Source organism: Penicillium mononematosum, assembly GCF_028829835.1.
Source record: "Penicillium mononematosum strain IBT 11891 chromosome Unknown utg000002l:1.0-8112719.0:1.0-8118358.0, whole genome shotgun sequence".
Taxonomy (NCBI): domain Eukaryota; kingdom Fungi; phylum Ascomycota; class Eurotiomycetes; order Eurotiales; family Aspergillaceae; genus Penicillium; species Penicillium mononematosum.
This window is the reverse complement of record NW_026643272.1, coordinates 3982221-3993752: the sequence shown is the minus strand read 5'-3', so window position 1 is coordinate 3993752 and position 11532 is coordinate 3982221. Positions and strand designations below refer to the sequence as shown.

Below are 11532 nucleotides of genomic sequence, written 5' to 3'. Positions count from 1 at the left end.
CACTATCAGTTGTCAAATATGACACATTTACAGAAGTTTCAATGGCTGAAGTGTGCAATATCATTGTCCTAAGAAAGTGTTATCGTAGCAATTGACTAGGTTACTATGGATTGTCTCGTATTCTCAGCCTGAGCGCACCGACCCGCTCAAAAGCAAGATACAAGGCAAATCGGCTGGCAGCAACGCAAACGGTCCAACTCGATGGCAAGCGTAGCCCGTAGAAAGCTAGTTCAGGGCATATAGTTTCTTAATAAGGCAGGCCATCAGAATGCGCAGTGTCCCGTCGGATCCGCTTTCGAATCATCTCTATCCCATTGCAATGTCATTATTTTCGCTGGGGTATTTCCATCAACTTCGTCGACCAAGCGCCACCAAGACGCTCGAATCGACATCAGACCTATCCACAATTCCATCGGACTGCGTTTCTGGCACTTGCGTGATTGGGCACATTATCCACCCTTACGCTGATCGTTAGGGACATTGTGATGGCGGGAGAAGGTGCTAGTCGAGCCGATAGTAGCACTGGCATTGCGAAGCTCGATCTTCTTGCGCTCCATCTCGAGCTATATTGCACAACGTTAGCCATTGGTTCTGCGATTGATGACGAGATAATAACTTACCACCTTGCGCACTCGAGCAAGAGCAGCGGTATCACCCTCCACGATCGAACGACAATCATCAACGCGGTAAGGAGCGGCGATTGTCACAGCATCGGCGACGATAATGTTGTGGCCGTTCCATCGCGCGGGCATAGTGCGGCTGAAAGCATCGAATAAGTCCTGTGCCTGAGTCGTGACGCCCTTGCCACGACGCGCCTCACGGTCAAGCGCTTCACCGACGGCCTTCGACTCGCGGGCCTTGAGCGCACGGGTGTCGAGTGCCTGGATTGTGGGCTGTGCGTCCGCGAACGAAGACGAGGTGGAGTTCGAGGGCGGGGCGAGGGCGAGGAGCTGGAAGTTCTGGATGCGCGAGATGGGGATCACGCGGTAGTCGCCGTTCTGTGCCTGTTTGGCATCACCGGGGTTGGTCGCGGGGGCCGTGTTGATGGCCACGAGGTTGGTGATCGGGCATGCTGTGAACAGTGTACCTTCGAAAGTCGATTGGATTGGCTGCGCGGTCGTAATACGCACGCTAAAACGCGAGAACGGAATAGGTCAGCGCTGCGATTTTGTGTACACCATCGTTGGCAGATAAGACTCACCGGGCACCGATCGCCCCGCTCAGTGCTGCCTCCAAGGGCACTATGGGTGTCGCCATTCCGGGGCCTACTGCGTTACCAGATTGTTTCTGCGCAGAGCCCTTTACTGAAACCTGGCGCTTGTTCTCCGCCATAGACCTATAGCTCTAGCCTCCACGTATGGGCTGCTCGACGACCAAGATAGGCTGATCCCCCCCAGATGCAAGAGAGACCCGTTGACTGTTGGTAGCGCAGTTGTCAAGACCTATATGACGGGGTCAGGACATTGGAAGCAGATGGGCACAAGTTGAAGTCGGCTTGCCTGCGAGGAGCTATTGCACCCCGGATTGTTGATAGAGGGTGGGCTGGACGCTGTCAATCGGCTCCTCTGTTGAGAAACGAGCGTGGCTCAAGCGGAGCAGGTAAACTGGCACAACCCCAAAAGAAGAGAACAGAAAACAAGCACCACGCCCAAACCAAGGATTTATGGAAGAACAATGGGCTCGAGGACTTGCGATTAGATGGCAGGGTCGACGTTGCACGGATGCCCTTTTGGGTTTAGTGCCAACCTTCGATTACTTCATCGTCGCCTCAGGCAACCTTGGATCTATAGAACATGGTCAAGTAATCATCAATAGTTGAAACACACTATTTCATGCTACAATATTGTAGAAATATACCACATGTATTGCCTATTGGACCAGCTGCTAATACACGTAGTTCAATATGTTTTGCTGATATCTCAAAGATGGGTGGGTATTGCCCCTCCAGTCCATGGAAAGACTGGACTATATGGACAATGATGAATGACTCGTGGAACTTGCTAGGCTGTATTCGATTTTCTTTCCAAATAAGAGATTTTAATAAACAGTATAGCTGTACCAATTTATCCTTTTGTTTTGAAGAAATCCTCGCCCTCTGGCGGTCAACGGAACTTGCCTCTTACTCTATGGTGGCCTACATATCCAAGCCAGTCATGGCTATACAGCCCCCTCATCAAACTAGGCCATTTGCACCGGAGCCAAAAGAAAATATGCCGTGCCTAAGTATGGCTTGTCTCTCTCCGAAGAAGAAAAAAGAGCCAAGGTTAAGAATTTCTAAAAATTGGGATGGTTGGCCTCCTACAGGGCGCTGTTGGATCGCACGTTCAGTGGATCGTTTGTCGTCAAATGAATCGAGATCTAGGGCCACACTATAGTCAGACTGCCAGGTTCGGGCCAAATGTGGAGAGATTAGGCCTAATATAAATTCCAGGGATACATAACTTGCCTTAGCATGGTGGATGTCTTTGTAATGCCCGGTCTTTGTGTATTGAATCTGGTATATACATGTTATCGCATTCTCACAAGAGACAGATGGAGGGAAAGGGATATGAGCTTGTGTTGGCTTCACCGAAAGGTTACTAGTCAACAGCACCGCGTAGAGGTCCAAGCTCGTTGCTGTTGGGGCCGGCTCTCTTGTGGGCCATGGCCTTTTGTTCAATGACGATCTCCTTCTTTGGTGCACGGAGATCGTGAGGACGGTCCTAACATCGCCCTCGGACTCTGCCAACCACTACCGAGGGAGTGCTGGGCTGGTGGGCTCGGGTTAAGAGCCTCGACCTTTGTAATGCAGCTACCCGAGTGTTCATTCTTTCTTCTCTTGGGCCTTAGCAGATAGTCCTTGCTTCTTTCCAGCCAGAACTGGATCATGGAGTGCTCATCACTCCTGCAACATATCGCTTTCGGGCCGAAGGTGAAAGAAAACGGGTTCAAGGAGAGAAATCACTGTCTCGTCCTTGGTTCTCCATTAGTGACATAGGAGAAAACCATGCGGATTACCCATTCTGGGACGAGGGCCATGATGGGGCTTTTCGTGGTTGGGAGTGCGGGATAGTTGCTTGAACTTGGTTTTGCATGCGCTGCAGTAGTGCACGGCGCCACCACAAAGATATCGATCTTGATTGTGTGCATGGTTCAGGCACCACCAAAGGTTTCCTCGTCGGACTTGTTGGTCTTGTCTCTCATAAAAACCCCACATGTAAAGCGCTAACCGTTTTGTCCGCAAGAGTCTTGCTGCCTGGACGGGCACCATAGCGAGGGTTCGACAAATGACCCCCTGATCTTTGGATTTGGACTCACAAAGGAGCAGGCTTAGACTGATTCATCACAAACTTGGCGTTTTTGGTAGGGTCAGGGTCTTCGACTTTGTTGCAGCCTTTGCCAGTACAGAGGATCCGATGAGCTTGGGAAACAAACTGCCCATCTGCCAAGGGATGTTCGTCTTTTCGCTCATTTCTAGGTCGCATTGTGGGTTACCACACTGAGACCTGACCCTTGTTGACAAAGCATTGGGCAACGGACAGGCCAAGTTCAAGCCAACAATTTGGCCTTCGTTATGTGAACGATATCCAAGCCTGGCATGGAATGTCTCGTAAGGTGATTTGCTTGACAATTCGGTCGAACGCCGGCATTCGAAGGATTCCAAAGAGGAACATCCAGATTGCTGGGGCCCAGAGACCTGTTGCCGTTCTCGTCCTTGTCGCCCAAGAGCATGGTTAGGTGAGAAATCTTTAACCAGCGCATCGATGTAGTCTGGCTTGTCGCGTTCTAGACCATACACTTCGTCGAGGATGTCTCCCTTAAAAAACTCTCGTTCATGACAGTATGCCAGCATGAAGTGTGGCCCGAAACACCAGTCCTTGGTGCAGTCCGTCTTGATGGAAATAGCCCCCTATTGCTGAGCACTGCCACTCATGGTATGACAAACAATGACCAGAATTTGAGAGTTGCAGGCTTGTTTTGCAAATCCATAAAGTTAGTCTCACTAGCCCATTCCTTGAACAAGACGGTCCGAGAGATTTTCTTAAAGTTGGCCGGTATGAACCGGCGTTTCCGCTGTGGAGGTCTTTATGTTGGTTCGACTGGTGGAATCGCCAACAGAGCAGTCCTCCATAGGAGTAATCGTCCTTTTCATTAACATCGGATCCCAGTCCGATTCCCAACAGCATTGGAGCTTTATTCGGGGCCCTTACCGCTCTTGATGAACGGGGTCTCCGCACTTTGGCCGCCCGTGGTAGGAGTTGGAGTCTTTGGCATGTGGCCCTGACTCTTTTGAAAGAAACCGTCGAGGACGGATTGTTTCTTGTCTGCCTTTTGAGGGGCTTTGACATCAGACTGCTTTTTGGTTTGCCTTCTGAGGGGCTTTAACCTTTGTTTCTTCATGCCTGCCTTTTGAGGGGCTTTGACATCAAATCGTTCTTTGTAGTCTGCCTTTTTACGGGCTTTGACCTTGGATTGTTTCTTCTGGTTTGCCTTTTGAGGGGCTTTAACCTTTGTTTCTGACCGTCACCTCTGAGGTGATGTGGCCGGTCGGTCGATGTTATCAACTTGACCGAAAGATAGGAAGTCTGTCGGTTCTAGAGTTTTAGTTAATAGGCAAGACCTTCACCCTTTTGTTCGACCTTGCGTTCTGGTCTGCCACTTTGGCTAAGACTTCACCGACTGGGTTTTTCTTATCACACTGGTCACTTAAAGACTGGTGTTCTTCTTGTGACCAGTGTCTTTGATGATGAGGAGCGGGGGCAGGAGGGGGGATGTGAGTTGGGTTGGGGATTGGATGGAACTACCTTGCCGCGACCAGCGCCTGTATCCATTGTCAGCCAACAGAGATGGATAGAAATCACTTACTTTGATCGTGATTAAAGAAACCAGATAAGGAATTGATGAATTTCGTTGATATGAACACTTTGGATGCAGGTGTGGTGGTGTAAGAAGAAGAGGGTGAGGTCGTGAGGTAGCACGGATCGACTACACCTGAGGTCAAGTGACTTTTTGCTCTTTCCCTGTGACTTTTAACGAGATTTCCTAAGTAGACGGCCACTTACGCGGCCGTAGTCTTCTTTGCGGTCTTCTCAGGTAATTTTATCTGATAGTCTTTCTATATGTCTTTCTTCTTGGGTAGTGTCCTTAGGTAAAATAGACCTTTCTACATAATGTACCTTTGACCCGTGGACTTGATATAGGCTTAGGTAAATGGCATTCAATGAAGACAACCTTAGAATTTTCAATATTCTACGAGATATCATATAACTCCTAATCTCTATTGTGAATTCTATATCAGAGGGTATTTTCGCTGCCTATTAATCCTAATTCCTCACAATATTGGCATTGATCTCCGTGTATAGGGCTAGAAATATCCAGAGACGTGGCGAATATCGAGTGAGAGACATTTGAAATTGAAATAAGAGACTACAATATCCGTTTCTAAAGGCAAACAGCCCGGCGCTATTGTCCCCGTCCTCCCTTTTACGCAACGCCACTCAGTTCGATAGGATGGCCAACTCCTGTCCTTGAGACAGGAGTATCTGAAAGCTTGAGCCAACTCCGCACCCACATATCAAAGTGGTTTGTGGATTCGAACGGCAATTTCAGAATTAGAATTGTGCTAGTTATCGCCACCAAGGACAACATTGAAAAATGACAATTGGGGCCTCTCACTCGGGTCTACATCGTCTCGCTCATTAAGACATGACTAGGGATAGCACTTGTATATCTTGTTTACAACTATAGGACTAAAGGAATAGACAGCTTTACAGCTTATTTCCAGGTACTATTCCTATAATATCAATGCCTCTATGATATGATAGATCTTTATCCCATTGTTTACTGACAAAGTATCAACATTGAAGACTTGGGCTTTATCATATTGGTATCGCATGAATTCTCAAAGGATCTGCGACTACAAATAAGAGCACTATTCTTTCTTTTCTAATCGACATGATTTGTTTAAATATAAGGGTAAAGAGAAAAGAACTCGGCAGCTATGGGGTTCACCCACAACACTTTCGTGACCAGAATTCAGAATTCTCTTAAGTCTGGCGTCTATTGCTTTATTCGATTAGTATTGAGAATTCATTTAAGAATTTTAGGCGGAGAATACGGATAATCTTGACACGTTTGCGAGCAGTTGCTCAAAAGTCTCATGCTTGATTCTGGACATGGACCCTTTTCACATTTGTTATTGCTTGAAGGTGTACGGACGTCACTTAGTACTAGTAGGGTTCGTCAATCCAAGACAATGGCAATGGCAATGACAACATTGAATGACAATATGTAACAATAATATGGTCGAGAATAATGATAAAAATAATACACAAGAAGAAAATGGTACAAAAGTAATGATAAGAACAGTAGAAGGACAAAAAAAAGAAGAAAAAGAACAATAACAGCAAGCTCGTCAATCATCTTTGTTCTATCTGGTACATTATTATTAGCGCCTTGATCGAATGCGTGATGAAAGGGAAGTGGACTAGATATACTAACCTCAGACACGATGGTCCTGCTCATATTGCGGCACAGGGCCGCGGGTGCGGGCGCCGGATTATTCGGGGCCGCGCCGTCGTGTGGCGCAGCCGGGTCATTGTCGGCATCGGGGTGCTGCCGGGGCATTGTTGGGCACCACGCGATCAGCGGCACCGACGATAGGCGCACCACGACTAGTAACGCCGACGACGGGCGTAGCAGCACCGCCTGCACTGACAACGTGAGCTGCCCTTTGCCAAAGATCTAGATAGCTCTGGCAATGAGCTTCGAATTTCTTGATCTTGTCGTTTATTTTTGCCATCTCTGCAAGCATTTCCGCAAGAAATCGGAAGCCGCCAACGAAGGCGGCTATGCTCTGTACCGCAGCAACGTGGTTCTTCAGCTCACGATGCCGGGCGTCCATGGCCTCCTTTTTTTTTTATTAGTGCTAGATTCTATCTTTCTCAGGTATATGGTGTAGCTTACGGCCTCTTCTCTTTCAGCTTGCGCCTGTCTGTCTGATGCATCGGTATTAGTGCCTTGATTGAATGCGTGATGAAAGAGAAGTGGACTAGACATACTCACTTCATGCCCGGCCGTCCTCATAGAGCGGCACAGGGCCGCGGGTGCGGGGGCGGGAGCATTGTTATCTGCCGGGCCATCGTTCGGCCCAGAGCGTCGGCAAGCATGGCCTAAGGGTTCTCGGGCACGTCCGGGGCGTCGGCAAGCATGCCCTCGTCATTATTGGCATCAGGGCGGGGGTCTCCAGCGACAGGGGCCTCGGGTTGGTCAGGGTTGGCTTCGGCCCCATAGAAAGCACCGCGGCCGGCCCCACGGCCACGGCCACCACGAGCACCACCACGCCTTCTCTTCACAGGAGCCACGGCCACGGGCACGGAACGAGCCACCACGGACATTACCGCAGTGGGCACGGGCACCCCCGCCCCTAGCCGCCTCAGGACCGAACTCTTCATAGCTAGGTATCATCCATGTCAACTAATATAATCAAGGTATAGTAGGGGATAGTATCTTATAGCAAGTGTTGCGTCAACTCGGACGCACACCATGTCATGGGTGAACTGGTTTTCCAGTTCATACCGCCGGGCGTCAATGGCCGCCTTTCCTTTTTTTTGTTAGTGCCATATTCTATCTTGCTCAGGTATAGCTTACCGCCTCTTCTCTTACAGCTTGCGCCTCACGGCGCCGTTTCTTCTGTGCCCTGTTACGGGCATTGTTTGGGCCGATTTCCCCAGGTCTCAATGGGAGGCGATCGCCCCCCGCATCATCGGCAGCTTGGTTGTCTGCCATTCCTTTCCTACGTATGGGAAAAAGAGGAGGGGAAAATTCAAGCTTGAATCAACTTGAATTTGTGTCGTCTTTGTATAGGAAGACGAGTTCCTTGACCCGTAGGTCACCGGGAATTGGCTGGAGCTCGCAGCTTATCCGGCTGCGTTTGCTTGGTTGAAAGCTTGCCCCTCAAAAGAGTTGGCCTTTTTTGGTCCTAGGCGCGAGCACCTCTCTGGAATTTACTGCGAGATTTGAATCAGCCAATAGTTTAGACATAAATCACTGTTGAGGACTTACTCCAGAGGAACCAGAGGAACGTAGTTGGAAGTAAGAGGAAAGTCAAGATAGGGTAAGGAGGAGATGAAATAATCCATTTTGCACCACTCAACAGAGTCGGTCTTGTGAAATGCAATATTATATGGAGCAAGAAAGAACTGAGAGAGAGAAGAAGTCGGGTCCGGAGGTGAGGGCGGGTACATATACGTCACACCTCGAGATTAAGGTAATGTAGGAAGGAAGAATCGAGAAAGAAGGAAGGAGGTATTTATACCTTAGGACCTCTGAAAGATGACGATTTATTTCAAGATAATACAAGGGGCGTTATATAACAAAACTTTAGGGATTCCCTGTGTAGGTGTTTTTTACATGTCTTTCTATATGTTATCTTGAAACGCCTTCCTAATCGGGAAGTATCGACTGTGATATCTATATTACGGGAGGCACGGGGTTCTAGAAACCGGTTGACTGGGAGCTTCCAAGGTTTTTCTTTGCGGTTCGAATACTATACTAAACCGTTAAACAACCGCCATTTGAAAACAACCTTAGTGATTTTAGTACTAACGTACATTAGAGGTCCCAACCCCACGTAGGAGACTCGTTGACCGCCCTATCGAGAGGCACTCTCTATTCATGTCTGCACCGGGTTGTGCCTCCGCATGATGCCTGCAACTAGACCAAGTCCTCTATGGTCTATCTCATGTGTCCGGAATATAAGACACGTATTTACTGCGAGTGACGGGAAGGAGCGGAAGAGCTTGGACTGGCACAACCGGAAGTTCGCCGTATTGAGAGCGTCACATTGGGGCAGATTCGAGACTTAGTCTCGACAGGCCGTCATGGATTCATTGGCCTAGCCCTGACTAACGTCGTGTAAGAGGCACTCTCTCGTATGTATGTCAAATGCAAAAGAGTCCTTGAGATTGAAAGTTGTAATGAAGTAGGTACTCCAAATACAAGTAGCTCGCAGTGTAGAATAAAAGAATTGCACTCAACTTTAACGTCCGTTCTTACGTCCCCATCTGCTATCAAATCAATAACGCCTCGCTCGATTCCGAAGACCAGACTAATATAGATCAACAGGCGCACAGACTCGAAGGGCTTTAGTTTCACTAGGCCTCGCTGAATCGCGGATTGGGTTTCGACCCTGAGACCCAACGTCCGCTAAGAAGAGAAGATGACAGTAATATCCACAAGTATTAGTTGTTTATGGCGAACCACAGCATTTTAGGTAGCCAACTAACGGGTGGTACTGTGGAGGGATGGATTCAGTGGTTATGGCAGATCCTCAAGTAACATTATCGATGTCTCTTTAACGCTGCATCTGATATAACTATGGATGTATTAATGAAAGTGTAGAGATACGTAGACAAGGACCTGCCGTGGTTGAAAGACAGCCCTGGAGCTCCGAAGGCGTTGAGTAATTATAACCGAAAGAAATTCCTCCTTCCCCCTGGATGCCTACCAATACTCCTCAAGAAGTAACGCACAAACATAGAATCAAAGCGTGACAGCGCACGCACTCAAGATTCCAGTTTCCTTAGCCAAGGCAGCAGTAACATGAGCAGGAACCCCTCTGTCAACACCGAGAATCATTAGGGCTTCATTCAGTGATTGGCTCTTTGCAGTAGGTTCTTGAGAGCTTCCATCTGTGGGAAGAGACTCCTTTAGACTTTTATTGATAGCCAGCTTCGACGATACAGGGGCAACGGCCATGAAATTGATATTGACACCCTCTTGACCAAGGATGTTACCCACAACACCAATTTTTCCCGGTGAATCATAGTTCTCACAGATCAATAAGGTCCCCTCTGGCTCAAAGGAAGCCTCGAATCGACCTAGGCGAGTGATCAGTGGGCGATCACCAGAGCAGGTGCCAGAGATAATTCGTTGGTGTTGGTCTGGAAGTGGCCCAGTGGTGTTGTCGTCGGAAGCCGGGGCTCGGGAGGACGCCCGGGAAGGTGGACGTGCGACAAGAGTGACTAGCGACGAATAGGACGAGTGGTCCGACGGATCGCGGGAGTGCTGTTCTGAGACGAAGATGCCACGTTCGCGAGCCACTAGTTCAGCGTTGACAATATTGACATTGAGTCTGTCTATGCTGCTGATAGGAGAAAGAAGACCCTTGATCAAGGCGGCGAAGAGGGGCTTCGTGTTGTTGATGCTAGCCAACTCGCCTTGGTAGATCAGATCAAAGGTGTTCCTGCCCATTGCTCCGCCAGCAGAAGCTGCATAGTGCTGAGTATACAGGCTACCCAGTTTCTCGACCAGGCGTACAAAGGGCTGCAGCTTTTTGTACTCCTCGGGCAGAATGAGAGGAGCATTGACAGCGCTGCGCGGCAGGGATCCTTGCAGGATTTCAAGCACCTGCTCGCACACATCGACTGAAACGTTCTCTTGTGCCTCTACTGTCGAAGCACCAAGGTGCGGTGTGACGACAGCTCGTGGGTGGGCGATTAATCGTGCCGCCGACGAACCGGGAGCAGGGGGCTCTGATGTAAACACATCAATAGCAGCACCGGAAAGATGGCCTGATTCTAGTGCCGCGAGCAGCGCATCCTCATCGAATGTGCCTCCCCGGGCTACGTTTAGCACACGGGCTCCTGGCTTCAGCTGTGCCAGTTCAGCTTCCGCAATCATTCCTCGAGTTGAGGCAATGAGGGGTGTATGGATCGTTAGGAAGTCAGCAGATGCGAGCAACTCTGGGAGCGAGGGGACGAGGGCGACCGAAGCCGAAGCTGCAACTGCCGGGGATGCATATGGATCGAGGGCATTTACATTCATGCCCAGACCCTTGGCCAGTCGTGCAACAGTCAATCCCACTAGTATAATGCACGGTCAAATCATGTTTCGCAACAAGCCAATTGAGAGATAGGTACCTTTTCCCAGACCGATAATCGACAATGTCTTTCCCTTGACTTCGACGCCGACGAATTTACTTCGTTCCCACTTCCCATCTTTGAGACTAGCACAGCTCTCGGGGATTTTCCTTGCCATGGACATCATCAATGCAATTGTATGCTCAGCTGCGGCGCCAATATTCCCCGAGGGCGAGTTGACAACCACAATTCCAAGCTTTGTAGCTTCCTCGACATCTACATACCAGTCAATACCACAACACAGCGTGGAACAAGATCCAAACATACCAACATTGTCAACTCCAACACCAGCACGTGCTACAACCTTTAGATTCTTTGCAGCTCGAAGGACAGTCGCAGTGACTTTGGTCTCGGAGCGAACGAGAAGGGCATCGTAATCGGGGATTATCTGGAGTAATTCATCGGCACTGAGACCCTTTCGCTCATGAACATCCAGCGAGCTGTGTAGAAGAGCCAGTCCATCTGGCGACAGCTTTTCTGGCACTAGGACCTTAGGAGGAGACGCTCTGAGAAGAGGCATGATAAAATTGATCTGATTCAATTGCAATTGAGGGGGGAAGACAAAGAGCCAATTTTCCCAGGTTAAGTCATTTGTATTACTCCCCGGCAGGCGCGCCCTCCCATTTCTTTC

The 11532-nt window shown here is 49.1% G+C and overlaps 5 protein-coding genes across 5 annotated transcripts; all 5 read right to left on the bottom strand.

Moving 5' to 3' along the window:
- Positions 1-449: 449 nt before the first annotated feature.
- Positions 450-1377, bottom strand: N7519_003299 (anticodon-binding domain-containing protein; the record flags this gene model as incomplete). Its single annotated transcript, XM_057290077.1, has 3 exons — positions 1202-1377; positions 621-1131; positions 450-563 (listed from the first exon to the last, which is right to left on the bottom strand). The coding sequence occupies exons 1-3, from the start codon at positions 1330-1332 to the stop codon at positions 450-452; spliced, it is 756 nt and encodes a 251-aa protein (XP_057151279.1). The 5' UTR covers positions 1333-1377.
- Positions 1378-3322: 1945 nt separating this feature from the next.
- N7519_003298 (uncharacterized protein) lies at positions 3323-3832 on the bottom strand (the record flags this gene model as incomplete). Its single annotated transcript, XM_057290076.1, has 1 exon — positions 3323-3832. One exon carries the CDS (start codon positions 3830-3832, stop codon positions 3323-3325), a length of 510 nt encoding a protein of 169 aa, XP_057151278.1.
- A 341-nt stretch (positions 3833-4173) lies between these two features.
- On the bottom strand, positions 4174-4811 carry N7519_003297 (uncharacterized protein; the record flags this gene model as incomplete). Its single annotated transcript, XM_057290075.1, has 2 exons — positions 4174-4470; positions 4785-4811. The coding sequence occupies 2 exons, from the start codon at positions 4809-4811 to the stop codon at positions 4174-4176; spliced, it is 324 nt and encodes a 107-aa protein (XP_057151277.1).
- A 1763-nt stretch (positions 4812-6574) lies between these two features.
- Positions 6575-7767, bottom strand: N7519_003296 (uncharacterized protein; the record flags this gene model as incomplete). The annotated part of the gene is made up of 5 exons (XM_057290074.1): positions 6575-6889; positions 6946-6977; positions 7041-7151; positions 7522-7582; positions 7630-7767. The coding sequence occupies 5 exons, from the start codon at positions 7765-7767 to the stop codon at positions 6575-6577; spliced, it is 657 nt and encodes a 218-aa protein (XP_057151276.1).
- Positions 7768-9522: 1755 nt separating this feature from the next.
- N7519_003295 (uncharacterized protein) lies at positions 9523-11421 on the bottom strand (the record flags this gene model as incomplete). The annotated part of the gene is made up of 3 exons (XM_057290073.1): positions 9523-10844; positions 10902-11117; positions 11169-11421. The coding sequence occupies 3 exons, from the start codon at positions 11419-11421 to the stop codon at positions 9523-9525; spliced, it is 1791 nt and encodes a 596-aa protein (XP_057151275.1).
- Between the last annotated feature and the right edge of the window lie 111 nt (positions 11422-11532).